Source organism: Petaurus breviceps, unplaced genomic scaffold (assembly GCF_028583685.1).
Source record: "Petaurus breviceps papuanus isolate PSGF00001 unplaced genomic scaffold, PetGlider_PUasm1.0 164, whole genome shotgun sequence".
Taxonomy (NCBI): domain Eukaryota; kingdom Metazoa; phylum Chordata; class Mammalia; order Diprotodontia; family Petauridae; genus Petaurus; species Petaurus breviceps.
The window spans coordinates 10,188,961-10,214,749 of record NW_027185735.1 but is presented as its reverse complement, the minus strand read 5'-3'; the positions used below and the strand labels follow the sequence as shown (position 1 = coordinate 10,214,749).

Sequence of the window (25,789 nt, the reverse complement as noted above, 5' to 3'; positions counted from 1 at the left end):
AATAAGTTGAAAATAATACTAAAAAGAATTAGTAGTGTACCGGGGACTAAAATTCTAAAGAAGTCAGCTCAAGAAGAATGGGAAGCTCTATGAATGAAATTTTGAAAACACAAAGAAAAATAGAACTCTGTCACCTCTATCTGGAATGTTCTCTCTCCATATCTATTCCCTCTTCTCAGTTTCCCTGGCCTCTTTCAAGTTTAAGCTTAAATGCCACTCTCTTCAAAGGGTCTTCTCCTGGGACCTGATCTCTCCTTGTCCCATCTGTGATTGATTCGCCCTTTGAGATTACACCCAATCTACTTTATATATACCTTGTATGTACCTAGTTATTTTCACATTGTCTTATGTACCTAGTTATTTTCACATTGTCTTGCCCATTAAAATATGAGATTCTTGAGGGTCAGTACCATGTTTTTGCCTTTTTGGGGGGGTGAGTGGGGGAGGGGTAGTATCCTCAATGCTTAGCACAGTACCAGGATCTTAATAAATATTTAATGAATACTTTCTAAAAAATAATTGATTAAATTTGGGTCACCACAGTTGAGGAAAGTTAATGGGAAGCTGGAGTATGTCCAAAGAAAGGTAACCAGCATTACAGAAGGCCTCATCTTCATGCCATATGATGATCAATTGAAGAAGAAACTGAGAATCTACTGAAAGGATAGGTAGCTTAGAGAAGAGAAGATGTAGGTGTGGTATGATAAGTGTCTTTAAATATTTTTTATTAAATTAAATTAATTAAATATTTCATGCAAAAGGAAGATTAAACTTGTCCTGCTTAGCCTCACAAGGACAATATTGAAATGATGGCCAAAATGAAATTAGATTTAGCCTTGATGTAAGATGAAAAAACCTCTCATAATATCCGAACTATCTAAAAACTAGTATGTACAACTAGTGGTTTCCTTCTCATGTCAAGTAAAGCTGAATGAATAACCATTTGCTAGACAAGATACAGAGGGGATTCTTATTCAGGTGTGAGATGCCTAAAACCTATAGACCAGCTCTCAGAATATTTTTAAATGCTTAAGATAAAATACATAGTATTACAAAGGAAATCTTTTGAAATACATTTTTTTAAAAAAAGTTTACAGAATCCAGGTTAAGAATCCCTGACCTAGATGGTCTCTAAGGATACTGCTACTTCTAGTATTTTGATTTAGTGAGCAAAAAATGACATATAAGTAGCACACAGAGTGAAGAAAGGCAAAATGTCTTCTTAAAAAAAAACAGTTAATAAAGATGTGCATGAATTGTGGTTAATTGATCACATTAAGTTAGGGTGGCAAATCAAGTATCAAAAGGTTTAGAGCTAGAAAAGGTCTTAGATTTTAGTGACTTTCAAATTATTTAGCAATATTATATGCATTGAAATCATAAACAGTTAAAATTCAAATACCTGATAATGTTTTGGGTTGAGCGTAATTGCTCGATTGAAGTCCTGCACACATTTTTCCTTCTGGAGTTTCACTTTACAAAGGCCTCGTTGATAAAAGGCCTCAGGATATTCAGAATATGCTTTCACTGCTTTGTTAAAAGACTCAAAGGCCTATAAAGGTCACATAATAAGAAACAACTTAGATCAATAAATCATATGCCATCATTTTTGAAAGGCCAATAAAATAGCATGTGAATTTTAAAAGAATAACTCTGTCCCTATCGATACTTTTATTGCCCTTTTTAAAGCATTATGTAAAGCAAATAGAAGTAAAAATTTATAAATAAGTAACATTCTATAACTATTTAGACCCCTATTTACTATATGTTGCTTGGCAAAATATTTGCAATTTAGCTAGAATACCAAACAATGACTGTGTTTAGAAAAAGAATTGTGCCTCACTTGAATGGCATGGATAATAATGATGTTTCCTAATTTCTATTTACATAGTACTTTACAGTTACAAAAATGTTTCCAACACGTATTATTTTATATCATACTTGAAATAACCCTGTGAGGCAAGCAGAACAGGTATTATTAAGTATTTTTTTTACAGATTTTGAAAATCAATCAACTAAATTACATGGCTTGCTCATACTGACATAGTTTACTAGGTGACAAAGTTAAACTTGTACTTACAATTTTACCAGCTTTTATCATAGTTGGTAATATGCTAACTACAATTTTTTGCTCACAGCAAAAAGGAATAACAGGTTAATTTTCAGTGGCACCCTCTTGGATATCTGTTAATGGTTATCAATTGAGAATCAGGAATGAAATTTCAATTATTATGCTTCAAAAGTACTTATTTCTAGCACTAAGATCTTATACCTCCAATATATGTAAGGACAGGGAGAAAGAGTTGTATTTCATATTGGTATCCCCAGTGCCTAATGGGCAGTGGTGATTTAGGAAATGTGTGTGTGTGTGTGTGTGTGTGTGTGTGTGTTTTCAAATTAAAGTTGGCCTCTGACCATCCAGAAGAAACAAACAAACAAACAAACAAAAAAAGCAAGGAGGGCAAAGATGGAACCTTTGATTCTTTGGAATTTCTTATAAGAACAACTAACATGCAGCCCATTAAGTACTAATGTGTCCTTTAGGCCAAAATATACAAAAGTCAGTGCAAGAGTATAGCAAAATGCCACACACAACATACAGAATACCCATGAATCCTTCTGTTAAGCTGTAAGTTTAGAATACTGACCAACTCCCTAGACATTGGCCCATGAAATTACAAATGTGCATGAGTGTCTATTTAAGGAGGAAGGAATTATCCATATACTATTGTATACTATTTTTATTTTTAATAAGTAAGATAATGGTCACAATATTTAAGTGTGAATTTTAACACATGATGCTCAAGATTGTCTGTACAGTGTCCCAAAAATCTTGGTGTTGCTTTAAACTATTAATAGCTTTTATTGTTAATAAAAGAACACCCAATATTAGCTGCAGAATCACATGGTTGTTATCAGACTGCTAATGTTATTTAATAACTAAGTTCTATACAATTTGATCAGCCACCATAATTGCCAGTACAGAGCAGCTGTCACTATCTAGTCTGATGTTTTTCATCACACTGAGACATGTCTTTCAGGAAAAATATTGCTCCATAAAATACATTTGGATTCTTTTATGAAAATACTTTCTAGAATTAGAATTGTTGTTGAGTGTATTTTGAATATTTTAACCTAAGATACCAGTCATGAAATAGACATGAAGAATCATTATTGAATAATATCATGATGATAATAAATCATTACAATGAATAATGTGAAGTCTAATTACTGAATAATCATATTTAGATATGGTAGAACCAGGAGCTGGCTCAATAATATTTATATAATTTTCTTGAGCTTGGTTTATCATAGAATCTGTAATGATGTTGATGTTATACATTGGCAAGCGACAGAAATCTTAGACTATCTTGGGGGGATATAATCTTTATATATGTATAACCAAAAGATGCCATGTTCCTTAACAGTTCCTAAAAGTAACAAATACATATATTTTAAAAAATCTCACAAAATACCAATTGGAAATTTCCATCTTCCATGTAACAAAGGCCTAAGTAATAGTGACATTCTGCGGGTAGAAATGATCCCTTTGGTGTCTTGTCTGTAGTTATTGAGTCCAAAGCCCTTTTAAAAGTTATCATAGCATTCTACAATGACAAAAAAAGTGAAACTTTGAAAAATTATTTGTTTAGAATCACAGAATTTTAGAATTGAAATGAATCTTAAAGATTATCTAGTCTTTCTCATTTAAAAAAAAAGGTTCAGAGAAATTAAATAACTTGTACCATACAGTTAGTCACTCACTTGTATAGTGTCAGACCAAGAACTAAAAGCTAAGTTTAATAACCCTCTATCTAATATTCTTTCCATAACAACGTACAAACTATTATAATATGCTTATGGTAAATATGTTGGGTGAATTTTCTTAGAAAATTAAAGTTTAGAAGTATTAGCTTAAGGAGTTCCTGAAAATACTAAAGAATTATATCCTTGAAGTTCAAGTAAAACATTCATTCTGTTTCAAGTCATATTCTTAGTGATTTGGTGAGACAAAATATTATGGCCCTAGTTAATAACAAATGAGTAATCATGAAAAAAAATCTTATATAACTTTAATTTTTAATCAATTTTTATTTTGCTTTTTAAAAATAAAAGTAGATTCTACTGCCATTTGAAATTAAACCACTAACCAATCATTCTTTTTAGCTGTTGAGTAAATACCACATTGAACAGATAAATGAAAAAAAAAAGCCAATTCTTAAATTCCTAAAACCAACTCCATAATAAAAGAAAATGAATTTTATATGGCTGTGCATAAATTTATGTTCATTGGGATCTGTTTTAAAAGAGTTCTTTAATTTTACATTTTTTTTTTTACTGTTTAGAAGCTAGAACAATTGAAGGAAAGTTTAGTTTTTGTAAAGTGCAACCTTGAATAGGGACTGCAAATCTAGTCCAGAGTTCCCTTTCTGTCTTCTACACCCAGCCCAGCAGGACATTCTCAACTTGTCTTATTCCTCCTATTCAGCCTTCAGCAAGCTCAACCAAGTACCTAGTGCCATGTTCTTTTCACAAGCTTCAATTTATGTTACATTTATTCTCAAATTGGTCTGAATGTCTGATTGGCTTATATCTACTGTATTTGATTTTGAACTTTCAAACTCAACCAAATAGAAGTTATCTTCTTCCCTAAACCCACCCTAATGCCAACATTTTTCTTCTTTTTTTTTCCTATTGAATCAACTAGTCAACTTTCCATTCAGATTTGCAATTATAGTATAATTCTTGGTTCTTCCTTTTCACACCAACTCTCCAATTCAGTCAGTAGCAAAATCTTCTTAAGTTTACCTACACAACATACATCTTTTGTATACATATCATTCTCTTCTTCAACAGAGCTACTATTCTAATCCAGGTCCTTACCACCTACTATTAGAGCCTCTTAACTGAGCTTCCTATCTGTCCCCTTTCCAAACTATGGAGTCAATGAAACTGCTATCATCTAGATCAGGGGTCAAGAAATCATGGCCCAAAGGTCAAATCCATCCTACTTCCTGTTTTTATACAGCCTTCAAGATAAGAATTAATGTAAAAACCATTATCCAGCAGGCCAGATTTGGCTAGTGGGCCATAATTTGTTTATCCCTGAACTAGACTAGTTATCATAAACTCTAATCCTGATAAATTAAGGCTACAAGAGCTATTAAAAATGGTTTATGCTTCAATACTTCAAGGATTGGTGAGTTTTGTTAGCATTCCTTTCACAGGATCAGATCACATTCCTTCTACATCTTAAGGTAAATAATCATTATAAATTATGGGACTAAAAATTAGACCCCCCTGAAACTAAAGTAGTAATGATGAATCTCTGTATTTAATTAGGGTGGTTAGATCTATCACTGGACTTGTATTCAGAGCCTTTCTAGTTTGGTAAAATCTAAAAGATCTTGTGCTCTACCTGCAAGAGTCCAAAGGCACCTCCATGCCATCATGAACCATCTTAGTAAGACTTTCTATAACAGTTTTCCAAGTCCCATAAAGTAATGCATTATATGGAAAGAGAAAACTTCACTATAAATTTAAAAGTTATATACAGCATACTGATTCCATCAAACACATTTGTTAAAATTACTAAATTAAATTTCCTCACCTGTAATTTTTTGGCCTTCATTTGGGCTCTTCCTAATAGTATATACATGGCAGGCTCTGGTCTACACAATGTAACTGAAAACAATATTTTTATAGCTTCTTTGTGATGATTACAAAATGAAAAAACCAATGATTGCTGAATAGGGGACAACTCAAAGGTACCTAAAAGTGAAGGAAATTTTTTGTAAATGTTTCATCTCACCTTCTTCCAATTCATGTGATATCAAAACAGCATTTAGTTTTTAGAAAGAGATTGTTTTGAGAAACTCTTGTAATTCAAGAACTGTATATTACTACCATACCAACTAATTAATAAGTATTATATTAAGACCTCTTTACTCTAAGCAACTAATAAACAGTCCAAGCTATACTAACAAAATAAAAAGGATTTCTATAATCTATACTAGATGGGAACTGGGGCTACCAGAAATGCTAGCCAACAATCAGTTTGCTGACTTCTGTGTTCCCTGTACTCAGAGATTCAAGCAATCTGTGTTCACCCAAGGGAAGTACTGATGGGCCCTTGGAGGGAGAGGGAACCTAGTGAGTGAGTACTGGCACAAGATCAGTCCCAGGTTTAAGCTACTTTGTGGGTTTAAATCCACTCAAAATGACAACTCATGAGCCCCACCAACACTTTTAATAGGCAAAGAACACAATCAACCAACCAAACCATTAATCAAGAAACCAGTTGGCACAGTGAATAGAATATTAGATTTGGAGTCAATAAGAATTGAATTTCAATCTTGCCTCAGATACTTACTCACTGTGTGACCCTGATCAAGTCACTTAATCTCGCTTATCTTCAGTTTCTTCATCATAAAATGGGGGTGGTAATATTACCTACCTTGTAAGGATCAAATAGAAACTATATGTAAAGCACTTTGAAAACCTTAAAGCACTTCATAAACTCTAGCAATGAGTTATAACCTACTACGTGTGAGATGCTGGAGAAACAAAGGCAAAAAACCCCAAGGAGTCCCTGTCTTCAAGGAACTTGTATACTTTTGGGGGAAATGATATGTAGAAAGATGAGTTAATATGAAATATATACATAGTAATTTGGGGAACATTATTAATAGGGGGATCAGGAAAAGTCTCATGTAGGAGAGGGCACTTGTACAAAGCTTTGAAAGAAGTCAGTGATGGGAAGTGGGATGTCATTACATGAGGAACAGGAAGTAGGTCAATTTGACTAGAACATAAGAGTACATGAAGTGGAGTAATGTATAAGAAGCTTGTAAAAGTGGTCTGGAGTCAGAGGGTAAAGGACTTTAAATCTCAAACTAAGGAATTCAGATGTTAACCAAGAGGAAGCTAGGGCTCCTGGGGCTTGTTGAGCAGCAGAATGATGTCATCTGAACTGTGCTTTCAGAATATCACTTTTGCAGGGATGGAGGGAATAGACTGAAGAGGAAAGCAATTTGTAGCAGGGAGTTCAATTAGCAGGCTCATGACATGGTCTAGGCAAGAGGTAATGAAAGCCTGAATCATGTGGTCCATGTTTGCTACGTGTGAAGAGAAAGGGATGATGTGAGGGATGTTACAGAGCTAAGACTGAGAAGACTTGTCAAGTCACTGGAGACAGACTGTGGAGTGACAATGAAGCATCAAGGATAACTCTGAGATTGCAGAGCTGGGAGACTGGAATAAGAATGGTACTCTCAACAGAAACAGGGGAGAGAGAAGTGGGCTTTAGGAGGGAAGATGGGACTTTTATGTTTAATTTGAGATGCATTTAGTTCAAAGCAAAAGAATAGTAAGAAAATTAATAATGAACATCTCCCCCATAAAACAGAATCTTACTCCCTTGCAAATACTCTCATCAGTAGTGGGAAGAATAGACACAGTTCATTTTTTAAAAATGTTTCTAAAAATTTATTTTTAGTTTACAACATTCACTTCCATAAACTTTTGAGTTTTAAATTTTCTCCCCCCTCCTTCCCCCCTCCCCAAGAGGGTGTGCAATGTGATACAAGCTATACATGTACATTCAAATCAAACATATTTTCATATTAGTCATGTTGTAAAGAAGAATTATAACTGATGGAATGAACCACAAGAAAAAAGAAATAAAACAAAACAAGAAAGAGAGAGTATGCTTCAATCTACATTCAGACTCTGTAATTCTTTCTCTGGATTTGGATGGCATTTTCCATCATGAGCCTTTTGGAGTTTAGACACAGTTCTACAGCTGGAATGGAGGGACACATATTTGGAAGTTACACATATAACTTATATTCTGTTGGGGAAAACACCACATAGACAAATAAGTAAATACCAACCTTATAGAAAGTAAATACAAAGTGATTTAGGAGGCCCTCTCTTTTTGGGGGGAATCAGGAAATGTCTCACATAAGAAGCAGCAATTGTGGTCCCTTTGTGACCAAGACTTATTTGTGAAAGGTCACAGATATAGGAAATATGTACAGCTAAGGTATATGCATGCAGATGCAATTCATACCTCTAATGCTGCAAGGCTGCCAAGATCTTCTGGTAATGTCTAATACTGTTTCTGTTGGGCTTACTCCTTGCTGGCCTCTTACAACTGGTGGGGGACAGCTGTGTGACCTTGTAGCTATATATCACATATTATGTCTTAGTGCTGAGCTTCTCTCTTTTAATAGAGTCTGAGTTTGACCTCTTCAGGCACCTGCTGGCCACTTTGGTTCCCAACTGCTAGGATACTGGGACTAGAAAGCATTTCCTTGATAAGGACAGTGATATCTCTTTAGTTATAGTGAAACTATGAGCCTCCACAGCTAGATACAAGCCAACACAATCTCCAGTAATGGAGGACCTGAAGTCACATCTAAGCCCTGGCCTATCAGAAGAGAAATAGAGGCTACTTGGACCACCACAGGCTATTCAAACTATCATCTTGGCACTGGTAGTCATAGAAGGAGACAAGTTTCTGGGCACCATTGCCAAGGCGGCTGTTGAGAACACCATAAACTCCAAAATCCCTGTCAGAGCCACAGCGGTAATGGAATGATCCTTCAAAGAAAATAAGACAGAGACCCTCCAAGGTCAGAGCCCACATTAGGCTATAACACGGCAGAGACAGAAAGCAAGGGATTGAGGAAGAGGGTGGGCTTCATGCCAGCCACGACATGTAGATCAGCAATAGTGGTAGTGTCCAGAACACAGAGGGGGTAGAAACAAGTCCTACCCAACCCATCCTAGAATGCTGAAAGGAATGACCCAATACAAAATACTAATCCAAGAACTGAGGCTGAAAATTTGAGTAAATAGTTGTTGTTCATGTCTGACACTTCATGATTCCATTTTGGGGTTTTGTTGACAAAGATACTGGATTTGTTTGCCATTTCCTTTTCTAGCACATTTTACAGAGGAGGAAACTGAGGTAAACAGTTAAGTGACTTGTCCAGGGTCACACAGTTAGCAAGTGTCTGAGGCCAGATATCAACTCAGAAAGATGAATCTTCCTGACTTCAGGTCCAATATTCTTACCACTGTGCCAACTGCCCCTTTCTTCATATCCCCATGTACTCATCCATTGGGTTTTCTTGGCAAAGATAGTGGAATGATTTTCCATTTCCTTCTCTGGTGTGCCTCCATTTTAAAGATGAAGGACTGAAGCAAAAAAAGAGTCAAGCCACTTACCAAGAATCATATAGCTAGTAAGAAATGGTAGAAAACATTAAACACAATTAAGAAATGAGCTGGGTTAAGAGTATCAAGGAAAGCCTGTGACAGAATATATTAAGATACTTATTCTGTTATCAAAGCTGAAAGAACTAATTCAAAGCAATTAACACCTATGCAATACCAACCTTAATACATACCTTTAGATCTGTAAAATAGACCAACAAATTTGGAAATTATCCCAACAAAGACCTGTACAATGTTAATGCAACACAGGGATCTTTACCTTCGAGGCAGCTGTAGAAAGTTGAACACTTCCTTGATAAAACAGAGGAAGAGGATTGATAGACATTCTCAGAGAACATGATCAATAAGTCGAAAACCTAAGAAAGACTTTGGGAAGCACTTTCTCCATGGAGCAATAGCAATGCCTAATATAAATTCAATTAGCAATAGTAAAGGCCAATAAAAATTCAGATCATTGGATTTGTAGAATATTAAATGAAAATGATTTGCCTCTGGATGGAGTTTATGAAATTGCTAAGATCCAAGAATCAAAAGACTCTCTAGGGGCTATGTCCACATTAACTTGGCCAATGATATGATGACCAAGAAGAATAGAGCCAATGCCTGAGTCATGAGGACTTGTTCATGGAAACAAATGGGTTTATGATGGTGAGTCAGGACTACATTACTACCATTAGAAATTATAGACAGGTTGCCCATAAGGAGCCTAGATTTAGTGATCAATATAGGTTATTAAAAGAAATGGTAGAACCTATGCAACACATTATCTGTAGGATATACAAATTTAGCCTCTAGTGAATACCTATCAACATATCACCCAATGGCTAAACTTAAACATAAGAAGCTCACTGTCTTTCATGGACTAACAGATGACAAACCCCCATCTTACAAATTTAGACCTCAAAACATCTTGGATAATTCAACCAATAAACTGTACTGGAATCAAAACACTATCACTAGTCAAACTACTGCCCCAAATCACTTGGATGTAACATTAAAGAATGTTTTTATTAGATATTGCCATTCCAAATGCCATTAATTTATAAGTTACATGTAATGAAAAACTCTTAATATATAGAGACTTAGCAGAGGAGATGAAAATCTTGTGGGAAAAAGATGAGGTGCATATGATCCTTATTTTCTTATCTAATGCTGGATTTATGCCAATGATGCTTTCAGTGAGCCTACAAAGGATTAACTTAAAACGTAATACTTTTGTTCAACTATAAAAATTGCTTTATCTGTCTGCACAATAATTTTTAGAACATTAAATATAAAAAGAATAATGGCAGGATAGTTACTTGTCACAGGATCATTTCTAGCTGTACTCCATTGAAAAAGAGAGGAATAAAATTATGATGATACTTTATCACATTGAAGATGCAAATGGGTCAAATGCAAAATAGAAAATTAGCGTACTACTATGATGATCAGCAAAATGATTAACTTAAAAGAGGTGACTGAAACTAGCTTTTTTTCCTTCCCAAACTGAAACATGATCAAGGTCAGAGAAGATAAATTAATTACTGGATAAAATAATTATCAGTGGTGTATGAATTACCTTACAATCCACCATCATCAGTCCGAAACAGAACCAAGTATGACTTTTAAGTGAGAAAGAGCTGAACAAAAGCATCATATTAGTTTCCTGATGAATGAATAACATTAAGTTAGAAGGCTTTATTGAAAAATACCTTAAATTCTTACTTCATGGCTTGGAAACTTTTTCTAGTGACATCAAAATGCCATATGGACTAGATAAGTTTATAATTCTTAATGTGTTACTAATAAAAAGAGAACAAAAGTTGTGAGCAAGAATTTAGAGGTAAAATTGAACCAACAGATAAAAGCAATATTTAAGAATTTCTTGTCTTTTTCTGGAAAAGACACATTGAATATAAAACCATCAAAAAGAAAGCAGAGGATATATGCGTTGAGTCTGACAGACATCCTGAAACTTAATGGGAAGAATACATTAACAGCTACATAAAGAATCAATTAACAGCTATATAAAATGCCAGTCTTAATGTCTACTTTTGGTATGGTAAAATGAAATAACAGATCTAAATGTCCAAATAAAACTTGTTGCAATATTAATGAATCACATAGGACATTACCCTATAGTAGCTACAAAAGACTAACATGTTCAGGCAAAAAAGAAGGAAAAAGATTGCTAGATGTTTTCAGAACACATTAAGCAGGTTAAAATTTTACAGAAATAATCCTGGAACAAAGAGATTTTGCTTTGCTAAAGCAATAGCAATGGGACAAGGGAAAGGGAGAGGACTCAAAATGGCAGAGAAAAGACAGTGACTCACCTGAGGTCTCCCCAAAAACCTCCCAAACTCCTTTAAATAATGCCATAAAACAATTTTTGTAGCAGCAGAAGCCATAAAAGGACAGGGTGAAATAACTTTCTAGCCACAGACAACTTAGAAGGTTGGCAGGAAAGGTCTGTTGCACCTGAGTGAGAGTAGAGCACAGTCGAGCACAGGTCATGCCAGCACAGCCCCAGGAACAGGCCTTGGGAGTCACTGAAATAGCAGAGGCAGTAACTACTTCAGAGCTCAGCCTGCACATGGTAAGAGGATCACACAATTGGTTGGGAGATTACAGGGGTGTCTGCTAGCACTGAGGCAGGACTCTTTTGGTTTGCCCACACTCATTTCCAGGTCACTGTCCAGGGTGGCAGTCCCAGGGTGAAGAGAAGCACTAGCACACCAAGACTTGTGACCACAGTGAAGCAGGGACTCTTCCTGAGTTCACTCACTGAGTTCAGTTCACTGAGTCACAGTTCCAAGGCAGAAAAGAGTAGTTGTGGTCACTCACAGATCAGAACACAGGCCAGGAGTAGTAAACACACCTCTCTTTTGATCATAGCACCTCGGAAGAACTGAAAACTTACAGGTCCCTAGAAGTATCTCTGAAGACAGCTGCATAAAACCCTTGAAGCTTGGGATAGTGCACACTCCACCCTGGAGGAAGAACCCTACTTTAACAAAGAGTTGAAAGTTAAGAAATAGGCTGGGAAAATAAGTGAACAACAGAAAAATATTCTGACCATAGAAAGTTACTATGATGACAATGAAGATAAAAATATATATCAAAAGAAGATAACAAAGTCAAAGCTCCTCTATCCAAAGCCTCTCAGAAAAATATGAATTGGTCTCAGGTCATGGAAGAACTCAAAAAGGATTTTGGAAATCAAGTAAGAGAGGCAGAGGAAAAATTGGGAATAGAAATGAATGATGCAAGAAAATCATGAAAAACAAATCAACAACTTGGTAAAGGAGACACACAAGATGAAAACACCACCTTAAAAAACAGACTAGGTCAAATGGTAAAAGAGATCCAAGAAGCCAATGAGGAGAAGAATGCCTTAAGAAGCAGAATTGACCAAATGGATGTAGTGCCAATACAATGTTCACAGCACTGATAGTGACTATGAATATGTTGGCATAGTTCTGAATCACAATATATAGCAGACTCTCCATATAGAAGACAGAAACAAAAACATTTATTCAGACACCAGAAAGTAAAATCTCCAAGCCAGAAAGCCAAATCTCAACACCAGAAAACTGAATTCATAATAGCAATAAAGAAGTGAATGTACCATAACACAGCAGGGAGCCACACGATAACTAGCTGTCTCCTTGCCTGCCTCCTCTCCTCCCTGCAGTTTTTTTTTTTGTTAAGAAACCAATGTTTATTTTCAATCAGAATTTTTCTAACACTATTAGAGCTTCTGGGTTTTAAGACCACTCTGTGGTAGTTCCTACTCACTCAGTGACTTGACTAGTAGGAGCCACAGACCAGTCCTCAGTTGCTGGCTGAGCACTCCAATCTTCAGTAGGGAACTGATGAATGGGCACAGATGGCACCTGTACTCCTTCAGACCAATCAGCCACCTCTGGTTGAGTAGCAGTTAATTCTGGGGCAGGTGCAGTCCATTCATCCTGAAAATCCTCCTTTGTCACTGTCTTCTCAGCTGCAGCCTGCTCTTCCTTTTCAATCTCCTCTGACTCCCTGTAGGAGCAAAGATCAGGCATAACCTCCCATGGGTGTTCCTGGAAGATGGTACCATGCATCCACAGGACTTTATGGGCCAGCATCCACCACATCAGACCCACGGAGTGAGCTCCCTTGTTGTTACATGGAATGGCAATGTCCACATAGCGAAGTGGGGAGTCTGTGTTGCACAGGGCAACGGTTGGGAGGTTAACATATGATGCTTCAGTCAGAGGCTGGTGATCTGCCTGAGGATCAATGACCACCAAGAGGTGAGGCTCCCTGAAAGCTGCCTGGATCTGGTTAGTGAAGGTGCCCGGTGTGAAACGTCCAGCAATATGTGTGGCACCAGTGGCAGCAGCAAATTTCAGAACAGCTTGCTGGCCAGTGTTCCTGGATGAGATGACACTAACATCGGCTGGGTTTTCAAATGCAACAATGGCACAAGGTGCCAGCAGAAGTTTTTTCCCAAGTTCTCTTCAAATGAATGATGTAGATGCTGTCACTCTTTCTTTTGGAGATATACTGTTCCATTTGAAAGTCCAAATTGGTGCCACCCAAATGTGTTCCTGCGGCAAGGAACTTGAGGACATCCTCATTCTTCATCTGCAAGACATCTAGGGCTCTGGACATTGTGAAAGTTTCCCTTTAAAGTTACAATGGAAACTGAGAACCCTCTTTAGGGAAGCCGGGACCTCCCTCCAGTTTTAACTGCTCTGACTCCCAGCTTCCTGCTCCACACATTCAGCAAACTCCTCTCACCACAGGCTCCATGTGATTACATTTGTTTAAAAACTGTACTGTAGTTATATAACTATAGTTACAAGTAAAACCTACCTTTGTTCATTTCTGCTACTTGGAAAATAGCAGACTTTGCAAGATCATACCGCTTCATCTCAAGTAGATAGCGTCCTCTGTAAGGGAAAAAAAGGTTTTCAGACTAAATGAGAAAAAAAGACAAATTTAAGGAGTAGCTTAAAGGATAGCCACTGCAATGAGTAAATGCATAAATATGTATATATATATATATATATATATATTCATAAGAGCATTATATGTTTGTATATGATGTAAGTTTAGACCAGTGCTTCTTAAAGTGTGAGTTAAATCCCACATGGGGTCATGGAACTGCATGTGGGGGTCTTGAAAAATTTGGCAACAATAAAAGGTTTCTGAATGTGCAATGACCAAAAATTAATTCAAAATCTAATGCATAATGAATACGAGGTGTTTCTGGAAGTGCTTGCCTGTGTTGCATCATGTGGCTTCACTGCAGCCTTGATTCTGAACACACAGCATGTGCGCTTTGCACTGTGCATGCCACCACACTATGCAGTCCAATGCATGCTGCCAGAAACACCTTGGCTAAGATTCAAGACTATTGTATATTATGGATTGCAGTGTCTTGACTGTACATACAAAGTATTCTGCTCTTACAGAAGCATAACAGTTTAATTACAGAAAATAAAGACTTTTAATATTTTCCTATCATCATTCCTCAGCAAGTAAGTATCAAATTAGTGCACCTTTGGATTGGATTGTGTTAAAATGTTTGATTTAAAAAATTGCTGTTATCTCTTACTTTTACAGAAACATAAGTGTTTAATTGCAGCAAGTGAAGACAAAAGCCCTGTAATATTTCTCCACCATCACCACTGTCTGTGTATGTAAGTGTGAATTTTTTAAATCAAATTTTAAAATTAAGCACAAACAAATGTCATTTCATAAACTAAAGCTAGCAATTATTTAAGAAATTATTAGCAATATTTATTTATATTTTAGGACAAAAATATTTTTTTGGATATGGATAAGAGGCTAAATTTAGACAGAAAAGATAAAAATACTGATGACAATATGGCAAAGTCTTCACTACCAGGTTGTAGTACACCTAAATTGAGAAGAAAAAGGAAATAATGTTGAATCATTTCTTGAAATATAAATCTACTTCTAATAAAGATGATGGTGTGGAAAAACCTCTTTGCTTAATTTGCAATGAAATTTTGGCTGTGGAGAGCATGAAACCAGTCAAACTAAAATGACATCTTAATATCAAGCATGCAGTGTACTGCAACAAACCAAAGGAACGTTTTGAATGACTTTTAAAATCTCCAAATAAAGGAAAACAAAATTTTGAGAAATTGTCAATGAAAAGTATTTACTTGTATCTTATGAAACTTCTTATTGAATTGCAAAAACTAAAAAGCCCTTTGTGATAGGAGAAGATCTCGTGTTACCTGCTGCTATTAAAATGTTGGAAATAGTTCATGGGAAAAAGTATGGGAATGAAATTTGTAAAATTCCTTTATCAAATGATACTGTTTCCAAAAGAATTTCTGGATAGTAATGACCTAGTACAGCAGTTTATTACCAGGCTTAAGGACAGCTCAAAGTTTGCAATTCAGTTAGATGAAACAACTGATACTTCTAACATGGCACAGTTGTTACTCTATATAAAATATGTTTGTAAAGGAAGCATACATGAGGGATTATTGTTTTGTCACCCTTTGGAAGGGCACACAAGAGGGAAAGATATATATCTTAAGGTTGATGAATTTTTCATAAATGAGGATTTAAAGGGAAAAAATGTGTTGGTATCTGTACAGACAATGCTACAGCAATGATGGGAAAGAATGTTGGATTTTTAGCAAAAGTTAAAGCTAGTGGCATGATCCATCGGGAGTCACTTACAGCCAAGAAAATATCACCAGAGTTAGTTGCTATGCTTTGAAATACTATCAAAATCATTAACTTCATTAAAAGCCATGCCCTTAACAACTGTTTGTTTTCAGACCTTTGGAAAGTCATGGACTTTGATTACAAAGGCTTATTACTCCATGCAGAGGTAAGGTAATTCTCAAGAGAGTAAAGTTTAAACAGATTGCTGAAATTAAAAGATGAAATTGTTATATTTTTGACTGAGCAGAAATCTAATTTTATTAATTTTTTATAATGACTTATGGCTTTCAAGACTGGGTTATTTGTTGGTTCTTTTCTTTTTTTTAATTGCTAAAAAAATTTTTAGACTCAAATACCAGAATTCAGATATAGAATAGAGAAAAGAAAAAGAAACATTACCATAAACTTAAATACAAAATAAGAAAAGAAAAAAAGTCATGTGCACAGAACATAGGAGCAGATGCAAAATATATAGCAATAAATTTTCATTTCAAGAAAGCTTATATAATAAATACAACACATTGTGTTGAGATCTGTTCATCTTTGCTTCCTTCTAAGTTTTCTTCTGTTCTCTGCTAGGCACTTTTTACTTTGTTCTTTTTCCCCTCTTCCACTCCTCCCCCAAAAGGCTACAATTAAGTGCAAATATATTTATATATAGCTATATAAATAGCCATATATAAACATACATACATATGTACATGCATACATACATGCATATATAGACATATACTTTCCCTAACAAATTCTACACCTGATCTTTGTTTTTATGTTTGTGCATATCTCTTATTTCCTATCCTTCTTGACTCCTCTAGTTTACTTCTACTCACTACCTTGACCTCCTACTACTTGACCTATCCCTCTCCAAGAATCCTTCCCCTGAGACTTGGGACATCATTCCCCATACTATAGCTTGATTAAACTAATAGCTGCTAAAAACAAAACAAACAAACAAAAACATAAAAATAAGAAAAGGAGAAAGAACCCAACCATAAATAGCTACTATGGGGATACAGAAGATCTGGGTTCATGTTCAGAGGGAGATAATGGAGCAAAAATAGTCACTCCTTTTTTCAATGGGAAATGTCAAATGGTCCCAAGCAAAAAAAAAATTCTTGGAAGAGCTTAAGAAGGACTTTAAAATCAAATAAGAGAGATGGGGGAAAATTAGAAAAAACAATAAAAGCAATCATGAAAATCATGAAAAGAAAGTCAACCAATTGAAAATAGAGAATCAAAAACCTAAGGAAGAAACGAATTCCTTGAAAACTGGAATTGGGCAAAAGGAAGCTGACATTCTGAGACACCAAGAAACAATAAAATAAAATCCAAAGAATGAAAAAAGAGAGAGAATGTGAAACATCTCATCAGAAAAAAAACTGATCTGGAGAACAGATTGAGGAAAAATAATATGAGAATAGTTGGACTACCTGAAAATTAGGATTAAAAAAAGAATCTTGAGGCAATATTGCAAGAAAATATCAAGAAAAATTCCCCTGAAGTTCTAGAACAGGGGTGGGGAACCTGTGACTTCAAGGCCACATATGGCCTTCTAGGTCCTCCAGTGTGGCCCTTCGACTAAATTCAAACTTCACAGAATCTGGATTCAGTCAAAGGGTCACACTGGAGGTCCTAGGGCCACATGTGGCCTTGAGGTCACAGGTTCTCCATCTCTGTTCCAGAACAAGACCACAAAGCAGAAATAGAAGAAAATAACCACCAATCACCACCTGAAAAAGATCCCAGCAGGAAAACTTATAGGAATGTCATAGCCAAGTTCCAAAGTTCTCAGATTAGGGAGAAAATATTGGAAGCAACAAGAAAAAAAATTAAATCATGAAGCCACAATAAGGATTACACAAGACCTAGTAGGTACTACATTAAAGAACTGTAGGCCTTGGCTGCTTGTAATATTTTCTCCTTGATCTGGGAACTCCAGAACCTGGCTATAATATTCCTAGGAATTTTCTTTTTGGGATCTTTTTCAGGAGGTGATTGGTGGATTCTTTCAACCTCTATTTTGCCCTCTGGTTCTAAAACATCAGGGCAATTTTCCTTGAGAATTTCTTGAAGGATGATTTCTAGGTTCTCTTTTTGATCATGGCTTTTAGGTAGTCCAATTATTTTTAAATTATCTCTCCTTAATCTATTTTCCAGGTCAGTGGTTTTTCCAATGAGATATTTCACATTGCCATTTGTTTGGGTCTGTTTAACAGCATCTTGATTTCTCATAAAGTCAGTAGCTTCCATTTGCTCCAATCTAATTCTGAAGGGGTGATTCTCTTCAGTGAACTTTTTTTTTTTAAAGCAATTGGGGTTAAGTAACTTGCTCAAGGTTACACGGCCAGTTATTTCTGGGTGTGGTGCTGAATATCTGAGCCCGGATTTGATCCAGGTCATCCCGACACTGGAGCAGGTGCTCTTACTCACTGAGCCACTTGGCTGCCCCTAAGAAATTGGGGTTAAGTAACTTGCTCAAGGTTACATGGCTAGGTGTTTCTGGGTAGGTGCTAAGTGTCTGAGCCTGGGATTCGATCTCCAGGTCATTCCAACACTGGAGCCAGTGCTCTTACTCACTGTGCTACCTGGCCGCCCCTCTTCAGTGAACTTTTGAGATTCTTTTTCCATCAGGCAAATTTGGCTTTTTAAGGCATTCTTCTCCTCATTGGCTTTTCGAGCCTCTTTTGTCATTTGAGTTAGTCTATTTTTAAGGTGTTATTTTCTTCAGTCAGTTTGTTGACTCTCATTTCATAATTTTCTTGCATAATTCTCATTTCTCTTCCCAATTTTTCCTCCACTTCTCTTATTTGGTTTTTGAAATCCTTCTTAAGCTTCTCTATGGCCTGTAACCAATTCATATTTTTCTTGGAAGCTTTTGGTGCAGAAGTTCTGACTTTGTTGACTTCCTCCTGTTCCATGCTTTGATCTTTTTTGTCCCCCAAATAGGAGTCTAATGTCAGATTGCTGTGCTTGCTTTGCTTCTTTTTCTTGCTCATGTTGCCACTCAATTACTTGACTTTTGAGCTTTTTGCCACAGTAGAACTCTGCTACCAGAGAGGGGAACTTTGTCCCAAATTGCTGGGGTTTTCGCAGCTGCTGGAGCTATTAGTTGGGTGCCCTCTCTGAAGCCTCCACATGCTTTGGCAAACTGGTCATGCACCCCAGGACCTCCACCCTAGTCAGCAATCCAGATCCAAGCAGGTTAAAGCAAGAGCAATTACCCCTCAGACTAGTTGCTTGGTCCTCCTACAATCTGGAGACCAGGAGGTCTGAAGCAGCCATGTAGCAGTGGCTGCACGGCCGTGGTGCCTTAGCTGCTTCTCCCTTCAGGGGGTAAAGGTCGGAACACACTCCCGGACTCCCAGTTGCCAAAGTCCACACTGCACTGACCTCTAACTTTGTCCTTAGCATCTATGGGTTGATAAGTCTGGAAACCACCACAGCTGCTGGTGATCTGAAGTCCCTTCAGCTGGCAGCTGGTCAGGCTGCCCTGAGGCTAAAACCTCTGACTCACAAGGGGCTGGGCTAGGCTCCTAGATTGCTGCACTGGCCCCTTCCTGCTGGCCAGCCAGACTGCCTTCAGCAGGAAGTTGGCTTCTGTCATTTTGCAGGTTCTGTAGCTCCAAAGTTTGTTTAGAGTCATGTTTTACATGAATTGGAGGAGGTGGAAGGGGGAGCCATGTGGAAGTCCTGTTTCTACTCTGCCATCTTGACTTCGCCCCCCAGAACTGTAGGTCTTGGAATACTACATTTCATGGAGCAAAAGAGCTGGGGTTATGAGCAAGGATAACTTACCCAGCAAACTTAAGTATAATTCTGAATGAAAAAAAAATAGATATTTAATGAACTGAAAAATTTTCTGGTATTTGTGACAAAAACAGCAGAACTTAAGGGAAAATTTTACATAAGACATCCAGAAGAAAGAGAAGGTAAACATTAAAGACCAATTATAAAGGACTCAATGAGGTCAAATGGTTTACTTTTTATACGTTAAAATATTTTCAGTACTCTTATGACTGTCATCATTATTTGGGTAGTTTGAAAAAAAGGCTTGGGCTAAGCTGTGTAAGTTGAGATGATTCTAATAAAACTGCAGGGAGAAAGAAAAAGGAATAATTACAAATCCCTAAAAATAGCATAAAACGACAACAGCAACAACAAAAGGAAAAATTGATACAAAAGAAGCTAGTGGGGGGAGGGTGGGTAGTGATGGAATGTTACTCTCATTGGGAACGAGTTAAAGAGGGAACAATATGTATATCTGGAAAGGTATGAAGATCTTCTAAATACAGGAAGAAATAAGAGGGCAAGAGGATAAGGTAGGGGGAGAGGAGAAGGGAATTACTTTTAGAGGGGTGGGTAGGTTAAAGAATAGGAGGACAAGGTAGTGGGTAGAAGGGGAGCAGAAGAGTGAGGAGGGATAGGAATAGGGTGAGAAGGATAGTGGGAAAAATAGAAAAGAGAAAAATATGCAAGTAGTTATAGCTTAAAATGTGAATGGGGGGAATTATCCATAAATTGGAAACTGATAGCAAATTAAAAAATTGAATTCAACAGTTTGTTGATTTCAGGAAATGTTATAAAAACGAGAAATACACTCAAAGATAAAATAAAAGCCAGGAGTAGAATTATGTGTTGGCTGAGAAGCTCAAGGAATCCCAGAAAGACCAGGGGTGGTGCTGGGAGCCGAGCTCTGGCCATGCCTTCTCACTCTCAGCCTTCACTCATCCCCAGCTCGAGAGCACCGACACAGCTCTGGAGATTGGGAGTGCCTTCAATTCACCACTGTGGTCACCCATCCATTCTGCCAACCCCACCTGCCCATCCAGTCCCTGTCACCTCCCATATCTCCAAGGTGCATTTTGGGGAAGATGAGGATGATGGGTTGTTGCAAGTGGACTTTGTGGCTGTCTGAGGCATGCGCCTTCTACACGTCTCTGAGGATGGGGTGCTGTGCTCTCTCTCCATCACAGAAGGTGGCAAAGGCTCTTCGCCACCTATCAGAGTCAGGCTGCCCCGAACAATGTCACCCTAGAGAAGAAGGAGGCACCTGAGTCATGTGACAGAGAGAAGGCTAGGGTGAGCTGGCCCACTGAGCAGCTGTGTGGGGAGGATTCCCCCAAAGAGTTTCTGGCACTGCTGAAATGCGTTGAACCTGAGATCACAAACTATGAAGCCTGTCTCAAGGAGGAGATGAAGAGGAAAGAATTTAAGATTGATGACCAGGGAAGAACCCACAACTATACTGAGTTCATCTGCACATTTATTTCCATGCTGGCTGAGGAAGGCATGCTGGTCAATCTCGTGGAGCAGAACATCTCCATGGGATGGGGACAGGGTGTTGGCATTGGCCAGTTGCATGGAGGAAGCCCGACAGAAGGAAATGCTCCTGTCCTTACAAGGCCAAGCAGCAATGAGGTCCTGGCCCAGGGCTGGGCCTTCCATGTGCTTCCCTAATCAGAGGGAGCTCTGAGGGTGAGGCAGCCATGACCTACCCCCACCTACTCTCCTCCACTTGGACCCAGTATTACTGTACAGTTTAAAGTGGGAATATCATTCCCCAGGGGACAGGAGAAGCTTCCCATGTGTCAGTTGCACTACAGACCTTCCACTGACCCTTTAGAAATAAGGGAGGCTTCTTGGTCACATGGCTGTCAGCCTCCTCTAAGCCCCTCCCTGTTAACCTGGGGATACTGAAGTCAGTTGGCCTGTCTGCCTGCAGTTTAAATTCCCTTTGGGGGGTGGGCATCAAGAAGGTCTGTTAGAGATTGCCCCAAATTCAGTACAGCAGACCCCTCAGGAAGCAGCAGCTGAAGTCAGTGTAGTGGGAACATTACCTGTGGAAACACTCCCTTTCCCCCTCTTTGTCATCTGAGCCTTCCCACAGCTGGCTGTGGATTATCTGCCCCAAGGGGTACACAGACCCCACAGACAGGCAGGGTCCTGGCTCCCTGCCTCAGTGACAGCAGAACATATATACACACACACACACACACACACACACACACATATACACACATATATGTGTATACATACATATATATACACATGTGTATATATATATATATGTATATGTATATAGGCTGCTTAGACACCCAGGGGGCTGCCAAATCCCACTGCTTTCTTCAGTCAAGTGAGAAGACCCTATGGTCTGGGCTATTTGTGTGTAGGTCCAGTGTATTTGCGTTTACTATGTTGTCACTTGTCCATTGCCACAGAACTTTGAGGTAGGTAAATGGTAAAATGGTAGGTGTAATGTCTTTTGACTTGCACGTAAACTGGATTTAATCGAGGCAGAGTTGTGCCAAGTTGTTGGGCTCACTCTCTCTTCCAGAGTCATTAGAGTCCAAGTGGTAAGACAAAAGTCAGGATGACTGGCAATGGCTTAGGATGCAGTGAATGACCTTGGCATCTTGGATGTTTAACCAAGCTCTAAGCCTTCCACAGTGCCTGCTTCAGCCACCTTCATGGCCATTCAAACAAATTGTTCTCGTCTATTTCTTCAGGGGAGGTCTTCACATGCTTGGGGTAGACACCCCCCTAAGTCACTGATGGGTTTGAGGCCCATCAGTTACCCTCAATCTGGTTTAGCCTGTCTGCCAAAATGGTTTGCCAGGGTGTGGCCGCTGTGCCTTCTACAGCTTCTTGGACTCACAAAAAAGATGTGGGTAACCAGTTGGACACCAAAGGTGGAAAACGTCCTTGAAAAGGACTTGTTAACCCTTACAGCAGAGGTACAAGTCTTCCCTGAACACTGGCACACCTTGAGAAAAACCTAGAAAACAGGGATGTGTCTATCTGGGAAGATGGGTTCTATTGGACCACTGAAGGAAAGAGTCAAAAGGTCAATATGAAGGAATTGAATGATTGCAATAATGGTTTTTACTTACAGGGAAGATAGATATTTACCCTACGATAGTAGAAACGGGTTGTGTTGTAGGCATTTCAAACTTACATCCAAATTATAACTCATCTTTTCCCCAAAACTCACCCCTCTCACAAACTTTCCTATTGCTGCCAAGGGCACCACCATTCTTCTGGTCACCCAGGTTTGCATTATCTTTGACTTCTTACTCTTCTTCATTCCACACACCAAACCAGTTGTAAAATCTGCCTGTTTCTACCTTCATAATATCTGTCATCTCTATCCCTTTCTTTCTACACACACAGCTACTAGCTTAGTTCAGGCCCTTGTCACATCACTTCTGGACTATGCCAATCCCCACTGAATTGGTCTCCTTGTTCCAAGTCTCTTTTCCAATCCATCTTCCATCCAGTTGCTAAAGTGATTTTCCTAATGTGCCAGTTTAACTGTGCCATTTTCCCACTTAGTGAGCTCTAATGGTTTCCTATTACCTCTATGATTAAATACAAACGTCTGTATTTGGCATTCAAAACCTTCACAACCCCCAACCCATGCTCCAATTTTGTTATACATTCCTTCCCTTTATGTTCTAGCTAGACTGGCCTTGCTGCTCCTCATATCTGATGCTCCATTTCCCATCTCCATGTCTTTGAACTGGTAGCTCCTCTTGCTTCACATTCATTCTTCTCACCACATCCACCTCTTAGAAACCCTTGTTTCCTCCAAAACTCAGATCTAATGCTATCTCCTACATGACACCTTCCCTGATCCCCTATCTCTCCTGCCAAAATAGCTTTTGTTAATTTTGTACACATATATATGTCTATATATTTTCTCTCTGCTAGAACACAATCTCAAAGGGTATAGTCACTATTTTTGTTTATCCAGCCACTAGACCAGTGCCTAGAATATAGTAGAAGTTTAATAAATACTTGTTGGATGATCCATTGTTTAATTAAGGGAAAAGAAGACAAAATACTTGAAATTAGTAATTTTTGCAGGCATGCTTCACAGAAAGCTTTATAAGTAAGCTATTTACCTCTCAAGGTTTTTCTGAGGATCCAGTGACGTGAAAACATTTTGAAAACTACCAAGTCTGTTACAAATGTTATGAGTGGTTGTAGTTATTATTGCTAATAGAATTTAATGCTTCAGTGGATCTGTGATCTCATTGATATGTAGAATTTTCTCTATTGGAAGAAATACAAACTGTCCATATATTCTTTTTTTGGTACATTTTTTTTATTAATTTGTTTCCTTTTAGTTTACAGGATTCAATTCCACAATTCCTTGAGTTTCACATTTTGTCCCCCTCCCTCCCCTCTTCCCCCCTCCCCGCCATGGCGGCTTATAGTCAAGTATAGGATCTGTAAATACTTTCACATTATACATTAGTCAGGTTATAAGGACGGATTGTACCAGCTGGAATGAAAAATGGTAAAGAGGACATAAAACCATGTCCATATATTCTTATGTAATTGGCATCTATGTTCTCCATAAGTCCTTTCTAGTCGATTTACTCAACATGTTGGAGGCCTTCCTCTTGGCTTTTAAATATTAAGCCATCTGTTTCTCTCTACCTTCATCAATCATACATTTCCTTTGTATAATCTATTTCCTTCTAAGCTACTTCTTGTTGCTTAGGTCATTGTTGCTAAGATACTACAGTCTACTTATGTTTGTCATCCAATCCTAAAAAATCTAATTCAATAAACATCTATTAAGCACCTATGATATTCTAGGCACTGTGCTAAGAATTGGGAATGCAATTAGCAAAAAGAAAGGCAGTCCCTTCCCTTAATGAGTTTACAATCTAAAGAGGAAGAAAATAAACAAAAGGAGGTAGGAAAGTGGGATGGTGGAGTGGGAGAATGGTATACTAGGGTAGCTTGTGTGGGAGCATCGTGTTCTGTAGAAACCAGTCAGGGCAGCAGATGCAGAGTGGAGTGAGATGACAGTCCAGTTTCTGCCCTCTCTAAAAAAAGGCATTTCCCAATTGGTACTCTGCCTCCAGTCCTCTCATCAGAGGGGAGAGGAGGCTGAGGGAGGTGGTGTTAAGGAATGAATTAGAAGCATAAACTCATTTAGAAGTGAGGAGCATCCTGGGAGAGGTATCTTGTTTGCTGGAGCTAAAACCAGGCAAGAGTAGCAGATGCAAAGTGGAGTATATCTCATCACCATGTACTTCTCCATTGCCCTTTGGGCCACCTGCAATTCTGATTCTTGAGAGATCATAATCTTCCATGATTCATGGATATAATGTATCACCAGAAGACTATCTATGTTAAAAAAAGGTGTATGTGTGCATGCGTGTGTTTGCGTGTTTAAAGCAGTAATTTGGAAATCATTAAAAATACTGTGTAATTCTCCAAATGCAATCATATCTACTCTATCCTGTTCAATTCTGAGTCCAGATAATTGTTCTTATGTCCAAAAATCTGAAAGACATGATGAGGCAGCCCATGTGACTTCAAGTTATAGTCCTGATAATGGATTGTCTTCATCCACTGGTTTTTCCTCTGTGGATTGTTAGTTGGCCCAATTTCTTTTGAGGGGTTGTGGTAGGTTTTGAAGAGGTATTATGGGCTTGATAAAATCCATATGACGTCATCCACAAATAGTGATATCTGGAAGATCTCACTATCTCCAAGGTCTTGCTCTTTCTTTTGGACTCTGTGCAAGATATCTTCCATGACAGTAACAAGTACTGTGAGTTATTAAAATCTATTTTAACTATGATTCTAAATATTTTCTTGCCTCCTTTGCTATGACTCTGCCACTGCTAAAACAGAAGAGGGCTTCTTAGGGTTGAGGGCTATTTTGTAATTTTATTTGTGCCATTATTAATAATAATAATAATAACAGTAAAACAGTATTCATCCATATGACAAGTAATTACTGAACTGAAATTCCTTCCATCTTCTGATCTTACAGAGACCTATCTCCTTTTGATGAGATAGTTTTACTGGCCAACCTTTCTAGTACTGTCTGCAT

At 37.8% G+C, this 25,789-nt stretch overlaps 1 protein-coding gene, 1 long non-coding RNA gene and 1 pseudogene across 5 annotated transcripts in view; 1 reads left to right on the top strand and 2 right to left on the bottom strand.

Annotated features, from left to right (window-relative positions):
• GEMIN2 (gem nuclear organelle associated protein 2) overlaps positions 1-9,119 on the bottom strand; it is a 404,714-nt gene extending 395,595 nt beyond the window's left edge. For all 4 annotated transcript variants that reach the window (XM_069082304.1, XM_069082307.1, XM_069082305.1 and 1 more), the window contains exon 1: positions 9,114-9,119. In XM_069082304.1, the coding sequence (XP_068938405.1) occupies positions 9,114-9,119 (6 nt within the window). The remainder of the gene's footprint in view (positions 1-9,113) is intronic.
• Positions 1-25,789, top strand: part of LOC138156841 (uncharacterized) — a 362,694-nt gene that overhangs the window by 7,844 nt on the left and 329,061 nt on the right. The window lies entirely within an intron of this gene.
• On the bottom strand, positions 13,018-13,887 carry LOC138156837 (small ribosomal subunit protein uS2-like; annotated as a pseudogene).